Source organism: Oryzias latipes, chromosome 5, assembly GCF_002234675.1.
Source record: "Oryzias latipes chromosome 5, ASM223467v1".
Lineage (NCBI taxonomy): Eukaryota > Metazoa > Chordata > Actinopteri > Beloniformes > Adrianichthyidae > Oryzias > Oryzias latipes.
In genome coordinates, this window is record NC_019863.2 from 1031208 (window position 1) to 1056673 (window position 25466).

Sequence of the window (25466 nt, forward strand, 5' to 3'; positions counted from 1 at the left end):
TGCCGCAGCAGCAGCGGCAGCCGGAACCCCACCAACGCCACACAGGAGCAGGCAGGGAACAACCGCTCCCCGGGCGACCAAATCCGCCACCCAGGCCAGGGCCAGCAGGACCGCCGCGAGGCCCCCAGAGCCAGAGAGCAGGGAGGCACGGGGGGAAAGAGAGCGCCGCCCCAGCCCAACCAGGAGAGCAGCCGCGCCGGGAGAGCCCAACGCAGGGCCCCACCGGAGAAGGGCGCCCACAGCCCCAGACGAGCACCCCATCACCACCCAGGAGTTCCGGCGCATCCCCCCGCCCCAACCCCAGGTACGAGCCAGGACCCCCCAAGGGAGACCCGCTCCGCACTCCAGGCAGCCACCCACCCAGCCCACGGTTGGTCCAGGGAGGAGCAAGGCAGGGGCCCGCCGCCCCCGCCCAGGAGGGGGGCACCCCGGGGAAAAAGGGTGCCCACAAGGGGTGTTGTAAACATGGCCCGACCAGGCTCGGCCATAGTTGGAAATTTGGCGGGGCCCAGCGCTCAGGGGCAAGGACCAGAACCCATCCCCCAGGGACATGAAGACCCCCCGCTCAGGTGTAATGTGAGCCCCCTCCCCGCACGGAGAAAGCACCGCCGGGCCCAAGAAACCGGCACCCAAGGGACACGGCCGCCGTTGCCAAGGGCCCCGTACCCCCCACCAGGGAAGGGGTAGGGGACAGATGGTCCTAGGTCCCACCTTCCTTGCAAAATGTGTGAGCGTGTGTTTGAGAGGAGAGGACGTGTGTGTGCATGTGTGTGTGTTTATGTTGGGATGTATATATTGAGGGGGGAGGGGTGTGTGAACTAACGGGGGTGCAGTTAAAATTGGCGGGTAGGGCACTAACGGGACATCTCCTGATTACTAACAGTCATGCCCCCCCCCCCCCCCCCCACCAAGGGGCCCTAAATGTCTAAGGTGCGGTTAAAATTGGCGGGTAGGGTGCTAGGAGGACATCTGCTGCTTGCTGGCAGTGATGTCCAAGCACCCCCCCCTACCAAGGGCCCTACATGTCTAAGGTGCAAATAAAACCGAAAAAGGGGGGGCCCACTCTATACGGCAACCATAGGAGGGGGGCCACTGCCTAGTAACCCCCCCTCCCCCCAGAACGCCCCCCCCCCCCCCCCCACAGAACAGGGCCGACAAGCCCCCCGCCCCACCCCAGACCCTGCAGCCAAAGCGGATGACACCCAGAGCGACCGGGGGTCCCAAGAGGGTTGTCCCGTACCGTCCCAGAGCCAGGAAAGAACACGTCAACGCAAGGGTGGGGTCATCTAAGATAGCACAAGGGGTATTTGTTTTCTAGTCTCTAGCATTAGGAATGTTTAAGATTTTGATATGGTATTAAAGTTGAACATGTTTGGCTTATTTTGTCACAGTGTTTTCGTTGTGTGGGGAGAATTAACACTTTTCCTCCTCACAAAATGGGGAACAAGAGAAAAAGTTTGAGAACCACTGTGTTAAACAGATAAATTTAGTGTCACACCAGTAGTGAGAAAGCTATGAACTTCCATAAATACTGTTCTTTTTTAAAAAATTTCCCTTTGGTGTTTTATTTTTAACTTAGTAACCAACTTCCTTTCCCTGCACAATCTGTTCTGTGTTGTCCGGTCAAGCAACTGAAAGAAACGGAAAAAAGGGAAGGCACTATGGCACGTTTTACCATGGCAAAAAGGGCAGGTTCTCAAGCACCCCTAGGGCTCTATGTGTGCATGTGCCTAGTCTGTGCCCCCCACACACATACACACACTCACACACAAACAAGACCACCAGGGTTGTATGTCAGCCCATGTTCGAACACCAGTGCCTGGAGCAATGGTGAGAGAAGGAATTCAGTGAAGTTGTTCCTGTCCCTTAGCTTGCAGCTGTGAGAATCAGGGAAGGTGTGACGATGGCATGGAGGGGACTGGAACATGTGTCTGCTCTCCGGGCTGGGAAGGCAAGAACTGTCAGAAAAAGTTAGGTGAGTTTTTACCTTGGCAGTTGGCTGTGAGACTCAATGTGCTGCTATAATGGACCCAAGATAAGGTAGAAGGTAGATTGTTGTGTTATGTTTTTTATCATATTATTAATCCAGACATTGAAGCGCTAGATTATCCTGACATTGATGGGCTTTATAAATTGTTAGATTTTCTTTGAGAGTAAAGTAAAAAGATCCAGGTATGTCTGTCTGCTGTCCCTCATAGCATTAGATTTTCATTCTCTTTCTGATATGTAATTTTAAAAATGTTCATTTTGATTTATGTTTAATCATTAAAAACGTTCCCTCTGTGTTTCCTTATTCATCAGGTTCAATCCCAAAAGAGTGCCAACAGTGCCACGCTCAGGCAGACTGTGTGCCAGTCACCGGCTGCCAGTGTAAGCCTGGGTTTCAGGGAAATGGCACCTTCTGCATTCCAGAACCATGTGAGTGTTGTTAAAATGGAAAAACTGGGTTTCTCTGAGACCACTACAGCATTTTGTGGTGACAATAGGTTGTGATGGAGCTACAACCTGGAGTTAAACAAACAAAACAACAAATCTACAGCAAAACAATGGTAAATGCCGAGTACTAACAGTATACAGCGCTTTTCTACCGTCTCAAAAGACCCAAGGCGCATTACAGTCACAGTCCTATTCACTCATTCACACACTGATGGTGGCTCCACTGCTGAACACACTGGGGCCAACCTATTACCACTAGGAGCAACGTAGGGTTCAGGTAGGGTTCAGTGTCTTATCCAAGGACACTTCGACATACCAGTGGGCAGGACGGGAACCGAAACCACGACCCGCCCTTCTGAACCATTGTAGAATGGTGTCGCTCAAGTTTAAATCAGACCAAATAAGACCTTTGTTGTCTTAGAAACAACTCTGTTCTAGAAAGCCTGAAAGTTATCGTCAGAAGACTGAATCCTACGACCACTAAACCAGTTTGGTATAGAGTTGGACGCTAATTTGATCGCAAGATGCTAATATACAACTTCTCGCATTTGAAAAGTATTTACAGGTTTTTTTTTAAGTGACAAATTAAAAAAACTAATGAATGAACAAACTACAGTGTAGAAAAGATTGCTTTTGGAATGCATAACTATGAGAATCTTATGGCTTTATTTTGCAGATTTTTGTAGTGTTCTTTCAAGAAGTCAATGAGATTTGTAGTCTTAAAAAATGATTCCAAAAAGAAAATTAATGGATTTTTTGATATGTTGATTATTTATTGAAACCGTACATTGCATTTTGATAGAAAAATGCTTTTTTTAACTTTGTATTTGTTGTTGACGTAAAAAAAGATGAGTCCTCCTCTTGAAAGGGAATTTTGTTCGTGGGTGAATATTTTAGCCACTTTCTGCTGTAACTTGTTGTGGGGACATTCTGCACATTGGTCCATGTTTTGTGAAACTTTGCAGCTCCAGACCTTTGCTCAGAGTACAATGGAGGCTGTCACCAGGATGCAGACTGTAACCAGACAGGCCTGGCTGTCAACTGTACCTGCCATGAGGGTTACCAAGGAGACGGCTTCTCCTGCCAGCCCATTAACAGGTGGTGTCTCCAGTTCATGAAACCTTGACTCTTCAGTCTTTTTTAGATTTGCTTTGCTGAGAACAAATGTGTATTCTGCACAGGTGTACTGAAGAGCAAAATGGGGGCTGCAGTGAATTTGCCACCTGCAAATTTACTGGTCCAGTAAGTTCAAATCCTTAACTATGTTGTTTGTATGGTTGCTTTTGCAACCATACAAACAACCATATTTCTTTTTTAAATGGCCTGAGGTGAAGCTGTGCTAGTCTAAAAAGAAACAATATTTCATAGATTTTTGTAAAGTGAATGCTTGTATTTATTTCTTGTCAAGACATATTAACTTTATATTCAAAAATGAAAAGTACTGAAAACTAAATTTCCCCTTCAAAGTGTAATTTTTGTCGTTCAGAACAAGCGTGAGTGTGAGTGCCTGCAAGGGTATGTGGGAAATGGAGTCCAATGTTTGGAAAAAGTGGTTCCCCCTGTGGACCGTTGCCAGGAGGATAATGGAGGCTGCGCCCCTGTGGCTTCCTGCAAGGACCTGCATTACCATGGTAACACATCTGGCATGATTTTACCATGCCAGATGGTAATGAATTTTTTGCCATGATGGGCATGCGTGTGAAAGCTTTTAGAACTAAAGTAACATTTGTTGATTATCTAAGGATGAGTTTCAGATTGTGTTACCATGGCAACAGATCTGTCTCTAACTACTGGTCAAGACAATGTCTGTTACCAAGGTAACACCTGTAAATGTGTACAAACCTTCATACCATCACCTTATGTCCTTATAAATAAAAAAATACCTAACCATGGCAACATGTGTTTTGGTTTTATCATGCTCTCATTACAAAGCGAAGCAGTTAGGACTAGCAGTGTTATCAAGCTCCAGTAGTGCTGCCTCTGCTGAGTGGGAACCATATTGATACAACTTAATCTAGTTCAATCAGGAGCAGCTGGTTAAAGAGCCGCATGGTTTACTCATAAGTTATTTCCACTGTGCAATGCAGAACAAGTAATCTGTTTAAAATATACAATGAATGTTGTTCCTTAGCCAACACAGCTGGGGTGTTCCACCTAAGTTCTCCTGAGGGGAAGTACAAGATGAACTTCAGTCAGGCCAACACTGCTTGCCAGGCTGAGGGCGCCACTTTAGCTACCTATAAACAGCTGGCGGATGCACAGCAGGTAAATGGCCCTCCCTTTGGGCTTTTTTCCTTTAAACATGTCTACTGTTACCCTTATGAATAATGTCAAAGGATGAGGGAAATGTCCTAGAAGGATTTTGTATCTATAGCCATGGCTCAGAGGACCTGGAAAGATGGCTTTAAGAGTCTGAATGCAGCTAACCTCCCTTTCAAAACATGATTTTGTCCAATATCTGTTTTTAATGTGTATTTCCTGGTCAAACATTCCCATCAGCACAATATTAGTAATCAAACAGTAGAAATCTTTAATGTGCTGCATAGCTACGATTATTTAAGGCCTTGTTGGCGCAGGTGCATTCCCAGGAATCAAGCAATCAACACAACACACCCACACGAAAATCCAATTAGCACAGCAATCAATAACTTTAACCCTAGCACACACCTCCAACACTCAGTTCCTGGAAACTCTATAAAGACGTCAACAGTTTTTGGGGTTGTCTTTTTTGTTTTTTGTAAAATGGTAGTAAGATCGTAGACTGCTCGGTGAGCCAGTAGAGAAAAAATGTTCATGCACATTTTTTCATAGCGAACACCTAAACAACACGTAAGTATGTTCTGCAAGTATGGCTGAAGTAGGTGAGACACAGGCACATCGTACAGATTTGTCTTTTTTCTTCAACCCCTCCAATACCTGTGCACTGCGCGAGGCGCCCATTAGTACTGTTCACGTGATAAGTGCAAACTCCTCGCATGCCTGTGGCAATCCATGCTTTCAGCCTGACTGTTAGAAATGAGGAAATCACACAATCAAAGCGTAGCTTTGCATAAACCTCAAGGGAACTGCAGGACAGACCTGTCCTCCCCTTAAGATGGAGTTGTTCTTTTCTACAACTCTCCAGGGAACCTGGACAACCCAAAAGCCAGCAGCATCTGTACAGGTCAACCTCCAAGCAATAATGACACGTTAATACGTTTCTTAGTACTAAAAATACTGACATTCCCCCTTACACTAAAGCAGCTCCAGTTGCTTCAAGTCTGACGGTGGCTGGGATGAGGCCACTCCATGGGACTGCCAGGCCAGCGCCAGAGGGTACCCGCTGGTTCCAAGAAGCCAAAGTCCCACAGACTTCTATAGAAAAATAAACAGCTACTCATTCTATTGGTCAGAATAACCATTCTTGCTCTGATACCAATTTTCACATGTTCATTCCAATTCTAATTTCCTTATCAGCTTTTTTCTTTATTGCAAGTTAATAAAATTATAAACTGTCCAATCAGATGGTTCAAAAAAATATTTGGAGCCCACTGGCTCCCATGTACAACCTTTGACATGTTTGATTGACAGATTGGTAGACAGATTAGCCCACTTTACAAGTGGCAGGGGTGTGGCCTTCCAACAATCTCACTCCTGATTGACAAGATTGGTTGCCGTAGAAAAATTAAAACTTAGACAGGTTTGGACCAATCCCTGCTTATTGATGCCGTCTGGCTCCAACTTGGCGGTGTCCATATCGTAAAAATGGTGACTGATTAGACTTTCTACAGTTGGAGCCAGAAGCAAGGCATTTTCCATGGGAGACGTCACACTCTTATGGTACAGTCAATGGTTGCTACCGTAGACCAGAATGTCTATGATCAGAACTTTCTTCAGGCAGCACTCAGTATTGATGTAGCCTAAAATAAATAAAAACCTACATTAGAACTTGTCTAAAAAAGAAAGAGAGAGAGCACTGCATGGACAAGAGTACTTCAGCATCAGCAGGCCAGGAGCAGCCAAGCACCATGGTGACAATCATATCAGCTCCGCCTCTCCACCACTGCACGATAGCAGCAGCAATCAGGTTCCCTTGTTGGTTCCAGATGACCCCCATATTTGAACTGATAAACCCAACCGTGGGCGCCTCAAAATTATCCAGTTTGGTTGCACACCATCTGACTTTGTGAATTCTCATCCTTGTTTTTATTTACATGTAGGGTTTTGTGCAACATTTGAGTTTGTGTTGTGAGAATTTAAATAAATGCCTTTAAAGATATTAAAAGAAGATGAGCGATAACTGTGCCCCTTCGAAATTCCTCTGGAGCCAGATGTTGGTACTGCCATGGTATACGTGGAGATTTCAGCCTTCTTTCTTCTGCTCTTCCAGCTTGGGATGCATCTGTGTGTTGCGGGATGGATCAAAGGGCAAAGGGTGGGATATGTCACCCAGTACCCTTCACCCAAGTGTGGAGACAACCACGTGGGCGTGGTTTTGTACAAAGACCCAGTGGATGTGAGCAATAAGTACGATGCCTACTGCTACCGGCTCCAAGGTATTTCAATTCTTTGCAGACACATTTTCTGAAACTGTTTGCTTTATTTTTACTTTCATATGGATTGAGGTCAAACTTTAAAACATTTTTGTCGAAGCCTTTTAACAAAACTATTGTGAACCCACAAACAGGCCCATACAAAGCACATGGGCATGGCTAATGCTTTGAAGAAACTTGATTTAATCTTTTGATGCAAAGGCGATTCAGGTATATAAAGTCTGCATTGGATTAGCTTTTAATATTGTTTAAATAAATATCTTTACCATAAATGTCTTTTTAATTACTCTATTACATATGCAGTACTTTTCCAAGATGAATTTGTGTCAAGGTGGAATGTAAACTTCTACCACCAAATTGTTATGGTGCATTCACACCAGAGGTGATTCAAGCGCAGATTTTGCTGCTCGACACTTGTCCAAAAGTGTGTTTATAGACTTAAGTGAATCTCCAGATGTGCATGGGAGGAGCTACTGCCTGAAGTTTTTCAGCCTCAACTCTACATGAAAGCATTAACTGTCTCATTTACAATGCATGGAAGATACAGATGACATTGAGAGATCAGATTTATTTATTTTGAGGAACTCTACAAACGCATCAGTAAACACGTCACCATGTCTGGGTTCATTCAGAGACTCTCCCGGTACGGGGAGGTTCACCATCTACTGCAAAAGCTGCCTCTGAATGACAGATGCTCTCAGTGCTACTTCCAGCTCTCTGTGACCCAGTTTGATGAAAAATTAGGACTTTGCCTCGATGGAAAAAAGAAAAATATTATTATTTGTATTAATATAAATACTAAAATATGTGTTTGTGCCACTCTGCCTTCCTTATCGACCGTTGTATTTGGACCTGATCTTCTGTTACCTGACCCTGTTTCTGACTCTGTCTGCCTGCCGCCTACCCTGACTCTCGCCTGGATCCAGATTACCCTGTCTGTCCTCTGATGAACTTAAGCCTGTTATTGACTCCTGCCATCCTGACCCTGATTTAGCTTTGAGGACCTTTTGCCAAGATAATAAACCTGCTGCATTTCGATCCAGCTGTCTGCCTGTTCCTGTGACAATTAAACTATTTATGGATTTTCTTATGCAAAACTTTGATTTTGCTGTTACAACTTTTCCTGACCGCAAAAGAAATTCACCAAGTCAGAAAATATCCATCCATCCATCTTCCTCCGCTTATCCAAGATCGGGGCGCGGGGGTGGAAATCTAAGCAAAGCTGCCCAGACTTCCCTCTGAGTCTGGGAAGTCGGAAAAAATCACTAATTGAAATATTACTGTCTAACAGTTTTGCTTCTTAACCTGAAATACAGAAAAAATACACATTTTCAAATAAATTAAACATATATGAATGCTCCTGAATTATATGTTTTTATTTTTATTTCCTATATAGCAGTAAAGAGTTCTTCATTTTCTAATGTTTTATCATTGATGGTTTTAAACTGAAACATGTTGAAAGCAAATCTGAAAGGTTGAATCAGGAGTGTATTAACATATCAGGCAAATATCAGATATTGAAAAATGTGTGTTTATACAAACCTCAAACCAGTCCAGCTGACATCATTTCTCTGGGTGCAGATGTTTCTTGTGCGTGTCCAGATGATTACGTTGGAAATGGAGTCTTCTGTCACAGTGTCCTGACTAGCGTTCTGTCAACATACCGCAACTTTTCTCTATTCTACAAGGTGAGTGAGGACAACTGCTGAGTTCATAAGGCCCATTGTCATTTTTTCTTGCTAGCTGTTTAGTAAATATTACTTTTAGTTTAAATTAACTTTCTTTGTGTGTGAGCAAAAACTGTTGAAATTCCTATTATTTTAGTCCAAGGTCTGTTATATTTTGGCAGCAAACAACTTCTTGGAGTTAAAAGGTCGTTTTTATATAGATTATATTAGGGTTGAGCAACATGGCCCTTAACAAATTCGACAAATAATCTTAATTGATTTTTTTCTGTCCCTTTACTTTCCTAAATAAAAATTACAAATGAGAGAATATAAATGACAAAAACGCTTATTTTAACTTCTCCTTTGAGAGTTAATCAAATTCAAAGTGCAATTAATACAAGCAGTAAAAATGCTTGTAAAACGATGTGGTAGATGTTTTGTGAGCTGCCGCTAGCTTGAGCGTCTCATAGAGGCAGCAACACTTCTACTCGACAGAGCGCCTAGTTCCTATTTTAGGAAGGCATCCAGTAAGTCTATTATATGTATTGACACCGATACCATATTAGACACCTTTAATTTTTTTGTCCACAACTTTCTGCTTAATGTGTGTTTTAAGAGGATTAGTTCAAAGATTGAGCTTTCTTTGCAGTCAGATTAGTCTAATGTGCCTATCTCTTTGTTTTTGTAGTTTCTGTTGGACTACAGCAACTCAATGTCCAAAGGGAGGGAACTCTTCGAGGTATTATCTCAAAGGATGTCGGAGGTCACGCTGTTTGTTCCTCATGATGCCGGCTTTGCATACAACCAGGTAATCTGCAACTACAACAACGTGGCAAAAGGGAACTCTGTTGTTAACGCTATAAGACATTGAGACTATGACATTAAGATCATTTTAAGGTATCGAGATGAACAGGGGTAGTATTTATCTAAAAAGTAAAGGTTGGAATCTGCTGTTTGAGCATATCAGCTTGGAAAAAATGTCAGCAAAAAGTTCAAGTAACCTGGAAACAATATAGTCTCTCTGGTCTCCCATAGTTAACTTTTCTTAGCGGACGGGGTGTCCGGGCGCTGCTGCTCCTTGTCTATATGCTGGGCTTTTGGGGTGGAGTGGGGCCCTTCTGGCGTCTTGTGGGGGCAATAGAGGTTCCGTTGGTTGGGGGGTCTGGTTCGGCACCTGGGGGGGACGGGTGGGGGTGCCACGTGGTCTTCCTTGCCTGGGTGTGGGGGGGGTATGGGTGGTGCAATTGGGTGGGAGTCTGGCTTGGCTTGAGGGATGGGCTTCTTGCTGTTACTGGGGTGCTGGCATGGGGCCCATCTGCACCTGGGGCTGGGATCACTCCTTCTCTGGGATGGGGATGGGGGCTGTCTGTGGGAGTGGGAGGTCCTGTTGGTATGGGACCTTGGAGGGTTTGGCTGGTTGGGGTCTCCACTGATTGCCTTAGTTTGGCTGCTTTGGTCCTGTCAGAGCCTGACCAGCCTCGGCAATGGGGGCCGTGTCCCTTGGGTGCTGGCTTTTGAGGCCGGGCATGCCTTGCTCCACACAGGGATATGGATCCCTAAGTTCTCCGGTGGGACCACGAAACAGGGATCATATTACATCTGAGCCGGGGGGGTGTCCCTGTGGTGCAGGTTTTGGTCATTGCCCTCGAGCGTTGGCCCCCTCCAAGATACCAACTGAAGGTGAGCCTGGTCGGGCAAGGTTTACTATTCTCCTCAGGAACCCCCACTTCCTCATGGGTGGCCCCACCTTGCTCTCTCCCGACTTCCCGTGGGGTGGGAGTGCGGTTGTCTGGAGCATGGGGCGGGTCTCCATTCTGGCTCGTGCCTAGGGTTGGGCAGGGGAGATGCCCGGAACTCCCAGGTGATGGTTGGTGGGTCACCTGGGGCTTGGGGGGGCTATCCAGTGTGAGGTTGCCTGCTGGGCCCCCTGGCGGGGCGGAGGGCTATCCACCTCAATGGGCTGTGACCTGCCCCCTCCATGCTCCTATACCTCCTTGCTCTTTGCCGTTGGGCAAAAACATAGGCAGCACAACATAAACACCTACCTGAGTACAGATGTCAGCTCACATTTGCACAAATAGTATGTGGGACAGATTGAAATGCTTTACATGCGTTGGTTTATATGCACATGTGCGTGTGAACTGTAGTTGTGTTGAGTACATGTTGACATGATTGTATGTGAAGATTTTTTGAGCCATCAGGTATATTTGTAACACTTCCGTATGTGTGTGGACAGGCCCCGCCTCTTTTGACTAACATTTACAACAGACATCAATGATGATAATCCTCCAGCATCTTGTTACTTAATGAGTGTGCCCTCCACCACCACCTCTGTGGGTTAAAGCGACAGCGTCTCAGCGCACAATGAGCCTTCCTTTGATGTCTTGAAACCACAACAAACACTCATCAGTTTTGTAAATCTTCTAGCTTAACTTTAATTACATCTTTTAGAAAAAACAGCTGCAGCTTCCAGCTTTTTCTGCCACAATTATCACAAAAATGCATGTGAGATTGTATAGGGACTGTAGATCAATAAAGACTATGAGTTTCTTCTTTTTATTTTTATTTTTGGGTGGTGTGCTGCAGGATTTTTGTCAAGGTTAAAGTGTGCCGTGGCTCAAAAAAGGTTGAAAAACACTGGTCTACTGTGTGTGCTACACTTCATTCACAGCAACAGTGCATAGGGGGAAAAACTGTAGAAAAAAACTGTAAGAAAAGTGTGCCTTTGCGTTCAACTGATGGTCAGGTTGAACTTTGAACATAAACATCAAGGTGATAACTGCTGATAAAAGGGATGAATAAAACCTGAAAGGTAATTCACATATTTTCTGATGAAATGCAAGGATGCAGTCTGTTTCTGATCTGTGTTTGTCCCTTTAGACTCTGTCTGGAAGTGATCTGGAATATCACATCTCAGCTGATCACAGCAAGCGACTCTTTAAGGATCTGAGGCACCAAGAAGTCGTCAAATCAAGGCTTGGTTTAGACCTGATTGTTACTCAGGGCAAAAATGAGGTCAGATGTCACTTCTATGTCAGTGTGTAATTTCATGTTTCTGCTAGTACTGTTGCTGAGAAGCTCACTTTCAGAGAGCACAAGATGCAAAATAAGTTGCTGAACTACCAGATACTAAACATTAACTGACTATTGCTCCTAACTGATTAGAAATATAGATCAACTGAAAGATATCCACCAAGGTGTCTTTCCTTTACTGGCTTGGTATTCCAGGAGTTTGCTGATCTGAGAAAATGGCGGATTTATCAGTTACCCTACGCTATATGATTAAGTGTTAACGGCACAGAACCTGATGCGTTAGACAAAAAAAAAAGTTTTAAACAGATATGGAGACACATCTGTAAACGTGCATTTTCATGGTCCTGGTGCTTGACTATTTCTGGTAAGACACTGAACAGAGCCACCTTTCATAATCAGATAAAACTACTGCAAAGGTAGGAGACTCAAGTCGCTCTAGATCACCCTAAAAGTGGGAAAAGATTGCATATATTTGGTATCAGCTACCGATAAAACAAAAACAACAGTCACAAACTGTAGTTCTTAATGTGGCTGTTATAGTACGCTACGGAGAGCAGAGAACGGATCAGGGTAATACCTGAAGACTGAGGTTAAGTCTGTGATTCCCATCTGATGAGGGTGACAGCGGGAGGCTCTGATAATGGCGGCACACACTCAGCTGGTCAGCCCGTATCTGGGCCAAATAGCACCTTGGAAGGGACAGTGATGGGGAAGTAAAACAAGGGGTCGGAGGTGGGGGGCGGATACAGCCAAGAATGGGGACTAATCACAGCACCTCCAAGGCACAAAAGAGGAAGGCTGAAGATGGAAGTACAGTGTTTCCTCAGTATGTTTGTGTCCTGACAGCTGACAGATAGGTCCGCCTCTCACGCCAACAGCGAGCGTGTCCTCCAGTCCGCACTTCTAAACTGTCGCAACCTCATGGCTGTGCTGGTCTCCCAGAGGCGTCGCTCGGTTCCAAAGGCGTCGCTCGGTTCCAAAGGCGTCGCTCGGTTTTAAAGGCGTCGCTCGGTTCCAAAGGCGTCACTCGGTTCCAAAGGCGTCGCTCGGTTCCAAAGGCGTCACTCGGTTCCAAAGGCGTCGCTCGGTTCCAAAGGCGTCACTCGGTTCCAAAGGCGTCGCTCGGTTCCAAAGGTGTCGCTCGGTTCCAGCTTTTTCAATTATCTTACTTCAAAATGGCAGTTTTCATGGTGGCCTGCAGCTGCTTATTTGTGTTTTGTCTAGAGTTTCCCCTTTCAGGAGGGGTGAGATTCTCCAGCAAGACTGTTCTGAAAAACCCAGTGGGCAAAAAGTCCAGACAGCAAGAGGAGGAGTTCAGTTGTTGTAGGATGTCCTCCAAATCTCTGCTTTTTATAGGCTGAATCTGAGTCATGGAGTCTTTCTCCATCTGTGTTCAGATTTCCGATATTCTTTCTTGATAACGCCCCCAAGAGGTAACAATTAAACAGTTAAAAAAGTATCTGTCCTAAAATAGATCCTTAGGAAATCCTTACATGAGATTCCATAGGTTCTTGAGGGGCATGTATCCATACTGTCATAAAAGTTATTCTTCATCATTATAATTCAAGTAAAATGTAGCAGTAAAAAATGTCACTTAAAAACAAAAACTTGAGCTAGTTTCGTGAGGCACATTTAACAGATTTTATGGTTGCTTTTCTTCATTGATAAAAACGGAAACAGATCATTTTCATAATAATAATTTCCAGATTTGTTGGATTTAGTATGAATTTTGAGCCAAAGAGTGGAACCTCAGTTCTATCACTATTAGGTTTGGGGAAGTTTGGAGAACCACCCTTGTGCTATCCTAGGCACTTTAACGTTGGGAGTTGGGTCATCTAGACCCACTAGACAGTGCTCTGAACCATTTTTCTTCAATGATTTGTGATCTTCACTGGTGTCCATGGATTACATGAAATCTTTCTACCTTTCTCCACGTTTGTCATGGTAGGGAGAACACGTCAATGTAAGGGTGGGCTCATCTAAGATAGCACAAGGGTTAAACAGTCGATGAGTAAAGAGGCAGGAAGGAAGGTTGGAGGTAAGTTTGCTGTTGAGGTAGAGCTAAGTGCCATCGACTTAGCAGAGGAAGTGTACATCATATTTATGGGAAATATTGCCTAGGATAGGTAAACAAATAATGATAAGAAGGGGCCCCAGGCACACTGAGCCTTGGGAAACACCTAATGTAACAGCAGTCAGATGAGATTTGGAAGATTAAGGATGAATGAACTGAGTGTGGCCTGAGAAGGATATAAACTGATCTAAAGGAATACAGGTTATTCCAATGTAAGACAGTCTTTTGAGGGATTGGTGGAACAGAACGTGTCAAAGGCACACTCGGGTGAAGGAGGATGAGCTGGACTGCTCACCACACTAACCCTAAACTAAACTCTAACTCTTGAGCGGTAAATCTAGGTTGTTTTTGGACAAAAGGAAGTATTGAATTTCTCATGAATGAGGTGAACTGCTACTCCATCTCTAGAAAAGCCTCTAATAAAAAAACAATTTTTTTGTATATGACAATAAGCTATGTTTATTTTCTGCTGCCTTATTTTTAGAGCTACAAGATGGTGAACCAGCGACTACTGCTGAAGTGGGACATCCCTGCAGTGAATGGGATCATCCATGTCATTGAAGCTCCACTAACATCTCCCATCTTACCAGTGAGTCAAGTTTAACAGGGCGGTGCCGATGACTGCACCATGGAGTCCATCATTCATGGACTCCATGGTGCAGGTTTCAAGCAGGATTTTACTTCACAGCAACTGACACAAGAAATCTCTGTGAAAAACTGGTGTGCTTCGATTCTCACTAGGTTGGCAAATATAGACCACAATGCATTGTGCTTGGTCGATTTGTCGTTTGAGAAATAAAAATACTATTCTTTACAAATCACCAAAGGCATTATGCCCTATGACAGAGGTCGGCAAGCTTTACCTCTCAAAGAGCCAACCATTTCCCACAGAAATGAAAGCACAGGGAGCCTCAACACTAGGGATGTTAGAAAAAATCGTTTCACTGATGTATCATGATAGTTCATTTGGCGATACTTGTATTGATTCAAAATGCTGTCAGGATATTTATTGAATCATTTATTTTAATTATTTATGACCGTGATGTTTCCTTTGGTCTTTTGTCTATTTGCCACAACCTTGAACAGACTTTTCTGTCTGTCAAACGCCAGAGTTAAGATGAGTGAGGTGATGGAAACAGATTTGATGCAGACTCCTTTCTATTTTGTTTTTCTTTTACAACCAGTAAACCCAATTAAGTATACAGTGGTGGAAAAAATTGTTGGTACCCCTCAGTTAAAGAAAGAAAGTCCACAATGCTCACTGAAATGACTTGAAACATTCAAAAGTAACAATAAATTAAAAATTTTAGAAAATTAAATAATCAAAATTACCCATTACTTTTGAGTTGTTGATTAACAGAATTCTTTAAAAAAACAAACTAGTGAAATAGGGCTGGACAAAAATGATGGTCTCTCTATAAAAGACTGAGAACTAATTGCCCAGGGGGTCATGATGAACTCAGGTATGTCCTTTAATTGACATCACAGCTGTTTTCAAACCCATTATGAGTCAGTCTGCCTATTTTAAGGGAGTCAAATAGTCACGTTGCTGTTTGGTGAAAAGGTGTGAACCACACTGAACATGGACAACAGAAAGTCAAGGAGAGAATTGTCCCAGGACATGAGAAACCAAAATGATAGACAAACATGGTAAAGGTAAAGGCTATAAAACCATCTCTAAGCAGCTTGAAGTTCCTGTGACGACAGTGACACATGTTATTCAGAGGTTTAAGACCCACAGGACAGTAGCCAACCTCCCTGGACGATGGAAGAGGAACATTGATGACAAATTGAGGAGACGGATAGTTGGAACTGTATCCAAAGAGCCCAGAACAACCTCAAAGACATTAAAGGTGAACTCCTAGATCAAGGTACATCAGTGTCAGATCGCACCATTCATGGTTGTTTGAGCCAGAGTGGACTTCATGGGAGACGACCAAGGAGGACACCACTGTTGAAAGGAAATCATCAAAAAGCCAGACTGGAATTAGCAAAAATGCATGTTGACAAGCCACAAAGCTTCTGGGAAAATGTCCTTTGGACAGATGAGACAAAGCTGGAGCTTTTTGGTAAGGCACATCAGCTCTATGTTGGTAGCCTCAAGAATGAAGCATCCAACCAAAAGAACACTGTCCCTACTGTGAAACATGGAGGAGGCTCCGTTCTGTTTTGGGGCTGCTTTGCTGCATCTGCCACAGGGTGTCTTGAATTTGTGATGGTCAAATGAAATCTCCAGATGATCAAGGCATTCTGGGTAGAAATGTGCTGCCTAGTGTCAGAAAGCTTGGTCTCAGTCTCAGGTCATGGGTCTTCCAACAGGACAACCATCCAAAACACACAGCCAAAAAACCCCAAGAATGGCTCAGAGAAAAGCGTTGGACTATTCTGAAGTGGCCTTCTATGAGCCCAGATCTGAATCCCATTGAACATCAGTGGAAGGAGCTGAAACATGCCATTTGGAGAAGACACCCGTCAACCCTGAGACAACTGGAGCAGTTTGCTCATGAGGAGGGGGCCAAAATACCTGTGGACAGGTGCAGAAGGCTCATTGACAAATACAGAAACCGTTTCATTGCAGTGATTGTCTCAAAAGGTTGTTCAACAAAATATTAAGTTATGGGTACCATCATTTTTGTCCAGCCCTATTTCATTAGTTTGTTTTTTTTAAATAATTCTGTTAATCAACAACTCAAAAGTAATGGCTGATTTTTATTATTTAATTTTCAATAAATTTAAATTTGTTACTTTTGAACTGTCAGATAAATGCATCTAGACATTAAAGAAAAACACAATTATAAACAACAAACCACAACAAGAATCAAGTTTCTCATGCACGAGGGAGAGGAGCAAGAGTGACAGAAAACATCTACCACGCTTCTCTTCTCAAAGGTCTGCCTCTCCTCGTGCTGCTTTTATTAAGAACACAAGAAGGAGGTAACATTTTCAAGACAAAGAGAAAAGTTCATTAGGGGGTGTCGTCAAATGACCCTTTTGGTTGGATTCTAAGTTCAAACAGTATTCCTTATCAGCTGAGGACAGTGTTGTAAAACCCCCTCTTCCTGGCTGGGGATGAGAAGCAGATGAACAAACACACAGAACTGTTTTCAGAAGAGGTAAAAAGGTCAATCTGAGTTAACATTTAAACATACATTTACACAAATACATTTACACAATGATAATAATAAAACAAATTCCTTCACATACTCCCTCCTTTTTATCATTGATAAATGTCAAAATCTCACATCCAATATCACATCTCTTTTCAGTTTTCTGTGACATCTTCATTTTCATAACACTTTCAATTTACACTCAGATGAGAAGTTCTTTTTTTTTTTTTTTTCAAATTTCAAGTCATTTCAGTTTCAAAATTCTCACAGTCATCTTGTGCTCCCTTTAAAAACAAGTTGTATTCTTTACTCATAAGAACACTTTGTACTCCTCCATTCACAGCTCTGGAAATCATAGATTGAAAAATGCACATAGTGAACACACAACATATGATCAGTACCATAAGAGTAGGTGTCACTATTTTTAACAAACGTTGCCACCAGGAACCAAAAGCAAGCCAGGAGAAGAAATCCCAACATTGGGGTTTCCTGTCATCCTGTATTGCCTGCTGAACCTTTTCAAGTTGATGTAATGCTTCTGTGATGCTGTGACCTTCATTGGTGTTGTCAGGAATAAATGTAGAACAGGTATCATTTAACATTTTACAAACACATCCCTGCTAAGCGACCAATAGGTCCAAAACCAATCTGTTCTGTAGAACCATAAGTCTCATGCTTGACATTTCTTCATTATAGCCTTTAAATGCTTTAATTGTAGCGTTCAAAAATAAACCTAATCGATGATCAATGGTCTCAATTCTGAGAGCGTTTTTAGCATTTTCCACCTAGGGAAACAATGCCATAGTTACCTTTTCCCCAGTATTCCAGTGTTTATGGTCTCCAGGAACATCTGATCCCCAAATGGAATCATGTGGCTTGACATCAATAAGGTTACGTCTGTGGCGCAGGTGAGGCTCATGGACTGCAGAAACTATGAAAGTGTGACCTGTGACCAGTGACCTTTACGGGAGCACAAATCCCACTCCAGTCTCTAGGCAGACTGAGGTAGAGGGCCTGCCCACATAACCAAAACATTTGATCAACCACATAAGTACCATTGTTACCTGGCATTAAATCTGGATTAGATTCAACACAACGTCCTCTAGGGCAGGGAACTGCATAACCATGGGAAACTCTGTCATTGATTATCTGGACTGTGAAGGGAACAAGAAGTCCATGACACATCTTCGTCTGCAAAGTTCCTAAAAACTCTGTGCCATTGTTAGTTACGCAATGTGGAAACACAGTTCCTGGTTCCACACTAGCATATGGAGCTAATGATTTTGTCAATTTCAGTTTTTTAAACTGATACAAACTCTTGCAACTCGGTCTTACAAGAGTACCATTTGAAGTGGTGACGGCTCCAGTACTAATATACCCTCTGGTACTACATTCAATGACACAGTTGCTCTTCCACTCAGAAAATTGCTTTGCCTGTAAATTAGGATGTAGGGATGAAGCTTCAATTACAGAACAAACATAGCAATCCGATCTATTCTTTTCCTTAGCCAGTAACATAACATACCTTTACCAAGAATTTGTCATATACAGGTGAGTTATGTTCATTTTTGGACTATTCAAAACATCATGTTCATCAATACTCAGCCATCGTCGAGAAATGTTTCTTTCCTCGTTGGTGGTTCTTCTTGCAGGTGGATAATGATTCCAAAAGAACAAAACCTTGTGGTGGCTCCTGTCAGGAATAGCAGGAACAGTAAACAAAATAAACTGTCTCTTAGCCCAGTTGGACACGCCATGGTGGATATGTACCTATCTTCGGGAGGGAGAGGTTACTAGCACATCACCTCCTCAAGTCCTCTAACAGTGTAGGATCCGTGTAGTGCAAAAGAGATCTGGTGTGCTTTCTTCCCTAAAACTAGGTGGATCTCTCGGCTTCGCTGACGTTGAGACAAGCAGCTTCTATACAGCTGCCTCCCTTTGTAGTCAGACTTCCCCACCTAGCAGTTGGAATTAGCCTCACCCAGATGCTTTTTCTTGCAGTGTGACAGGTGGATCCAAAATGTCCTTTCAGCAATCTTTACAGCTGTTGGTGTAGTCAGCAGGACTTGGAATGGGCCTTCCCCCCGTGGGCTGGACCAACACTTCCTTTTTATGGCCTTCACAAACACCCAGTCACCAACCTGCACTGGTGAAGTGTCCTGTGGAGATAAAAAGGAATCTGGCACTTGATTTGTCCTTTGCACATCTTTAGTGGTAAACATTTTTCTCAAATAATCCACTAAATTGGCATCATCATCTGGAGAATGTTGCTGTGTAGGATCAATGTCTGGTAACCTATAAGAACGTCATACAACATTTCAAAAGGCGTTAAAGGTTGACCTGCTGTGCGTGTGATACGCATGCTTAGTTGAACTAAGTCTATGCAGTCAGGCCACTGTCTGTTTGTCTCTTCCATGCATTTCTTTAACTTTGATTTGATAGTGCTATTAGTTCTCTTAACTAATCCTGCACTCTGTGGGTGATAACTACAATGTCTCTTTAGATCAATGCAAAGGTGTTGAGCTATTTTGTCTATCACTTGATTTACAAAATGTGTACCATTATCACTTCTTATCACTTGTGGTATGCCAAAAGTTGGGATTATTCTTTTACAAATACCTTTAGCTACTGTAAGAGCATCTTGTGTTGCACATGGAAAAATTTCAACCCATTTGGAAAATGCATCAATAATCACTAAACAATATTTCAATCCTTTGCTTTTATTCAATTCAATAAAATCCATATGGATTGTATGGAAAGGAAAAGGTGGTTCAGGAAATTTTCCTCTCTTAGGTCTAACATTGCCTTGGGGATTATGACGCATACATGTAAAACATTGTTTACAAAAAAATGTTGAATAGAGAATAAATCCATAAGTTGTATAATATTTCTCTAATAAGTTCATCATCCCCCCTGTTGAGACATGGCAAAGCCCATGACTCAAAATTGCTGCCCATTTGTACATGGATTTTGGTAAAATAAGTTGTCCTTCTGTGCTGACATAAAGACCTTGTTTTAACTTTGCTCCCTTTTTCAACCATAAATCTTTTTATTGTTTTGGTGCACTGGGTGGCATTTCTTTTTAAAAAAAAATCAGCGGTTGCATCTGCAGTCAAATCCTCATTAGTGCACATTCCTACATCTTTTGTTGCAGCTTGCTTTGCTGTTGCATCTGCAAAGGCATTTCCTTAAGAATTATGATCTGTTCTTCGTGTGTGTCCCTCGCATTTACATATTGCCACTTTAGATGGTAACATTACAGCAGTTAATAATTCTTTCAGTAAGTCTACATGTGTTACTGGTTTTCCTGTTGACGTTTTAAAACTCTCTGTTCTTCCACTGTTGACAAAATAAATGCACAGTAGCAAACGCATTTTGGCTATCAGTATAGATCTTATCTTTAAACAGTTTGCATGCTTCAGTTAAGGCTGTCAACTCTGCTGATTGTGCTTAGGAATTTCCACACAGGGGTCCTACCTTCAGAACCTTATCTTGAGTTACAACAGCATAGCCCACTTTGTTTCTGCCTGTTTCATCCTTTTTTCGCTGACCCATCAACAAAAATTATTTCTCTTTCAGTGAGATCTAAAAATTCATAACTAATTGGTTGAATTTCTAGTTCTGATTAATCTTTTATCTTGTCATTTCTTTTACCATCTAATCAATCTGATTTCTTCCTTTCAGGACAATCTCTCTCTCCCAATGATCTCTCTGTCCACAAATCCAACATCCATCATCAACCTGCTCTGACCCTCTGTTGCTACTTCCTCTAAACCTTCATCTAAAACTTCCTTTAAAATTTTCTTTTCCACGACCACGATTTCTTCCTCTCTTCACATTCCTTCCAAAAAACACATTACTACTTTCATCCTGCCAAAATGTATGTACACTTTGATTCCTAAATTTCTTTCTATTCACCATCACTTTTTTCTGCATGAACAGCAAAATTCATAAACTGTTGCAGTGCTCCTGTAGGCAGATCTATGTAATGCTTCCTTATCCAGTCTGCAATCTCTGGTTTCATAGCTTACAGTAAAGCTTGTTTCAGCTACTGTCTATAGGGACTTTCATCATTATCATCATCTCTGAGTCCACTGTTAGCTTTAAAACTTCTTTAAATCTGACTATAAAATCAAACACTAACTCTCCATTTATTTGCTTATTTTGACCAATCTTTCCCTAATCAGGTCTCATTGGAAAGGCTTCTCTAATTCTTTGTCCCAAAAGTGTAAGACTTTGAATTAACTCTTGACTGTTATGTGGAAGAGGTCTGGGTGGATCGTCATCATTCATAGGATTCCTTTACTTTTGCCCAGTCTGCTTTCATAGCAGTCATACATGCCTGCTGACATTTAATCCCATTCAGATGATAAGCTCTCTGAACTTTCATCATTTGCCCGTGAGAGATAACTCCCCTCACTGCCTTCCTAACATCCTCTAATGTCCAGGTGCTAAACAAAAGAAGTGTAGGCCTCTGGCCATCTTCTCCAGCTCTAGGGTTGGGCACTTCAATCATTGGAAATGTCTCTGCAACTTGAGATGACTCTCCAGCTTCTTCCAAACCAACCCCCAAAGTTTTTTTCCATTGAAGTTTTTTCCCTTTTCATCCTAACATTATTTTTCCTTTTTCTGGTGTATTTAAATCAGTCAGTGGTGGGTAAAAACTCGTCACCAGAGGAGCATTTGTCCCCTGGTAGGGAGGAGGTGAGAAATCAGCTGGTTTCTGCTCTCCCCCCCCTTTTCATCCTGCTCCTGCTCGGTCTGCAGCCCGCTGCAGCCTGCTGTTGCAGGGGTCTGAGTCTCACAACTGATTTATCCTCCTCTTTTTTAGCAATCAGACATGCGTCTCTAGTTTTACTTTTCTGAATGCCATTCTTTATTTTTCATTGCTTCATTTAAGCACAGTTTTGCACAAATTAATTCTTCACTATTTTTTTGTTTATTTTTTATTTTGTACTTTGTTTTTAATTTGTAACCTTTTAACTAATTCAGTACATTGCCCTTAAAATTGTAGGTTTTATCCCATTTTATCAAGAATGTAGTTGAATCTGGATGAACTCTTTCCATATATTTTTAATCTCATGTTAATTCAACTTTTCTATTTGAAATCCCCCATTTTTTTATTTTTTTTTATTTTATTTATTACGTTAGTCAGAGTGTGATCAGAACCAACACAGAATGACTCTCAGGACCGAATTTCACTCCCCGTGCAACAAGCTTCTAGGTCAGACCTATTGTCTGATCCGGTCACACGTTCAGGGTCCTCCCAGGAGCAAAACCCGTTTTAGACTCTGGGTTCTTTTCACCTAAAGCCTAATGAGATGAAATCTTGTTCTACTTCAACAAGCAGCCTTGTGTTAACACTGCAAGGTTTCCAGCTGCCCACAGGTTCGAAAAAGTTCACTCCATGTACACATGCACTCACATTCACACCAAAAAAAACTTTTTATTTTATTTTTGTTGTTTTTTTTCTAGGCCTTTTAGGGACTTGAACCCTCTTACGCGTTTTAGGCTGGAGGACTCGAACCTACACCTTTATACAGAATTCTGGACTTTTCCGGGACTCCAAACCCACACGTGTTTTAGGCAACAGGACTTGAACCTGTCCCTCAGAATTCTGGGCCACTTCGGGGACTCGAACCCCTGAAAAAGCGCTTTACTTGCCTTGTCGTTGTGGTCTGACTGGTTAACGAATAACGTCAATCTGGACCCAGGGATCAGACCAGTCGATTGGCCGGCGTAGAATTCACTACGTCGGACTTTCGTCCTGAGACCTAGTCTCACGGGCTGTGCACAGACTTCAATCGGCATGGTCCTCCCCCAAGGACGCAGATATGTTGTCACCCGGCTCGAAGGACCAAAGAATGTCAGATAAATGCATCTAGACATTAAAGAAAAACACAATTATAAACAACAAACCACAACAAGAATCAAGTTTCTCATGCACGAGGGAGAGGAGCAAGAGTGACAGAAAACGTCTACCACGCTTCTCTTCTCCAAGGTCTGCCTCTCCTCGTGCTGCTTTTATTAAGAACACAAGAAGGAGGTAACATTTTCAAGACAAAGAGAAAAGTTCATTAGGGGGTGTCGTCAAATGACCCTTTTGGTTGGATTCTAAGTTCAAACAGTATTCCTTATCAGCTAAGGACAGTGTGTTGTAAAACCGCCTCTCTTCCTTGCTGGGGATGAGAAGCAGATGAACAAACACACAGAACTGTTTTCAGAAGAGGTAAAAAGGTCAATCTGAGTTAACATTTAAACATACATTTACACAAATACATTTACACAATGATAATAATAAAACAAATTCCTTCACATGAACATTTCAAGTCATGTCAGTGAGCATTGTGGACTTTCTTTCTTAAACTGAGGGGGTAACAACAATTTTGTCCACCACTGTATACATTTTATGGATGACAAAACTATTTTTTTATCAGAAAGCAGCTGTCAGTTTGTTGCGGGTCTGGAGTCATAATGGGTGAGTTTATGCCCGGCCCCCCCTTCTCTACCTGTTCACATCTTCGGGCAGCCAGGAGGGGGCCAGCCAGCCGCTGACAGAGACCGAGCCAGTGAGCAAGGGTGGGACCCAGCGCTGCACCCGAGGGGCAGGAGGTCCAGCACCACTCATGGCCCTGATATTGCCATATTGCTATATTGATATATACCCCCCCCCCCCCACCACCACCCAAAAAATAGAATAAATAAAATTAAGGAAAATTAAATATATAAGTTAACAAACCCTTCACCCCTAGAAACCAATAATTAAATATAATTAAATGATTTGATTTGAGTTTTTTATTTGAAATGGTTTATTTCGAACAATAAAATAAGAATAATACACAAAAACTTCACAATCATCAGTTTTACATTCATACAATGATGTGTCAAACCTAGGATAATTAGACAGAAAATTAATTATTGCTTGAAAGGGAGTGGAAGAAGGCAAACTTATATAATCCCACCCCTGTTCTACCGTAACCATTTTATTACATGATTTATCATTATCCAATAAAATTAGATGAAATAAATTAAACCCTTTTCCCCTGTGAATGCATCATTGACCCCCGGGGCACCAGGCCAAGTGCCAAGCAACTGGTCGCAGGCAAAACACCGGCCAAGGGCAGCCAGCCCCCAGGACCCCCAAGCCCCCCCCAACCCACGACACAGCAGCCAACCACCCAACACGGCCCCTGGCCGCTGTTCCCGGCTGACAGCCAACGTCCGCCCCATGCCCAGAAGGTGCAGACCCAGGGGCCCCTACATCAATGCTAGCCAAGTCCCCACCCCCAAATGCCAGAGAATGCAAGAGCAATTTTGGGCAAATGGACAAACTTGCACATTGGTGCAAAAAAGGTGATGTAGGATCACTCAGTGGCAGCTGCTGAAATCAGACTGTTTTCTTTTTTAAAGGAGAACCCCGGTACTTCAAGAGGCCAAGCACATTCTAGCAGCACAGCGTCGGCCATCCTGTTGTCATTGTTTCTGTTGTGTGTGCTGGCTGCAATTGGCCACTACATCTTCAGGCACAAAATAGACGCCTTCCGTTTCCACTACTTCAAAGTAAGAAATGCACATTTTTCATTTAAATGTATGATCATCCCATCAGTGGCATTAACGGTTTTGCACGTTTACATACCAAAGACACGCCCAAAATGTTGGAGGTGCATCCTTGACTGACAGCTGCTGTTGTGGTTTCCTTTGACAGAATGAGGACGAGGACGCTGCCAACAAACCCACGCTGGTGTCCATCCCTAATCCTCTGTACAGCGGCGGCAGCACCCTCAGCGAGCCGTTCGGGGTAAGTCCAGCAGATATGGGTTAAGGTGGCTGGAAACTAGGTAGACAAGGGTGTAACTCCTGGAGCTGGTAAAGAAAAAAGGACTTTTAAACTGGTTTACAGGGGAACACTTTAAACTTGAGTCGTAGGTGTCGCCGTGTCTGTGAGGCAGCTGAAAGTGACCTGAGGAATGTTAAGAACCTTCAAAGTTTCTGATTGACCCTTCTCCTGCAGGACACTGGTGAAGGAGCAGAACCGCCGGAGCATGAAGAAAACGTGCTGGGCTGCGACCAATGAAAGCTCCTGCACTGGAGCTGTTCCGAAACACATTGTGTGTTTATGTGTTTGTGTCTCGACATAAAATAAAGCTGCCACTTTGTGAAACCTCGATCCGGAGTCTTTATGTAAGGTAAAAATAAAAAATGTTATTCGAAACAAAGTCATCTCAAACTAAGTCAGCTCTGGACAGTTTTAGTACGGTTATAGTTTAAACCAGGGGTGTACACACTTTTTTTGGCAAGTGAGCTACTTTTGAGACGACAATGTCGTAAAGATCTACATATATATATATATATATATATATAAACAAAACTAAATCCACACACGCCCCAATTGAGCTTCCACCACTGTTGCTAGACGCGCTCTTCCCAGGACTCTGCCCTTGTAACCCTTGTGCTATCCTAGGCAGCAGTTAATATTGGGAGTGGGGGTCATCTAGACCAGTGATCCCCCACCTTTCTGGCGCCACGGACTGGTATGACGTCACACAAAGTTTTCACGGACCAATCTTTAAGATGTAGGCAGATGATTACCGTAGCATTGCCATGATGGAGGAACAGA

The 25466-nt window shown here is 42.9% G+C and overlaps 1 protein-coding gene across 2 annotated transcripts in view; it reads left to right on the plus strand.

Moving 5' to 3' along the window:
• Positions 1-25016, plus strand: part of stab1 (stabilin 1) — a 113720-nt gene extending 88704 nt beyond the window's left edge. For both annotated transcript variants that reach the window (XM_023954693.1, XM_023954694.1), the window contains exons 57-70: positions 1871-1975; positions 2302-2418; positions 3402-3534; positions 3618-3678; positions 3923-4067; positions 4568-4701; positions 6806-6971; positions 8550-8656; positions 9324-9443; positions 11516-11650; positions 14227-14331; positions 24260-24409; positions 24555-24647; positions 24861-25016. In XM_023954693.1, the coding sequence (XP_023810461.1) occupies positions 1871-1975; positions 2302-2418; positions 3402-3534; positions 3618-3678; positions 3923-4067; positions 4568-4701; positions 6806-6971; positions 8550-8656; positions 9324-9443; positions 11516-11650; positions 14227-14331; positions 24260-24409; positions 24555-24647; positions 24861-24923 (1634 nt within the window). In that variant the 3' untranslated portion in view covers positions 24924-25016. The remainder of the gene's footprint in view (positions 1-1870; positions 1976-2301; positions 2419-3401; positions 3535-3617; positions 3679-3922; positions 4068-4567; positions 4702-6805; positions 6972-8549; positions 8657-9323; positions 9444-11515; positions 11651-14226; positions 14332-24259; positions 24410-24554; positions 24648-24860) is intronic.
• Positions 25017-25466: the final 450 nt, after the last annotated feature.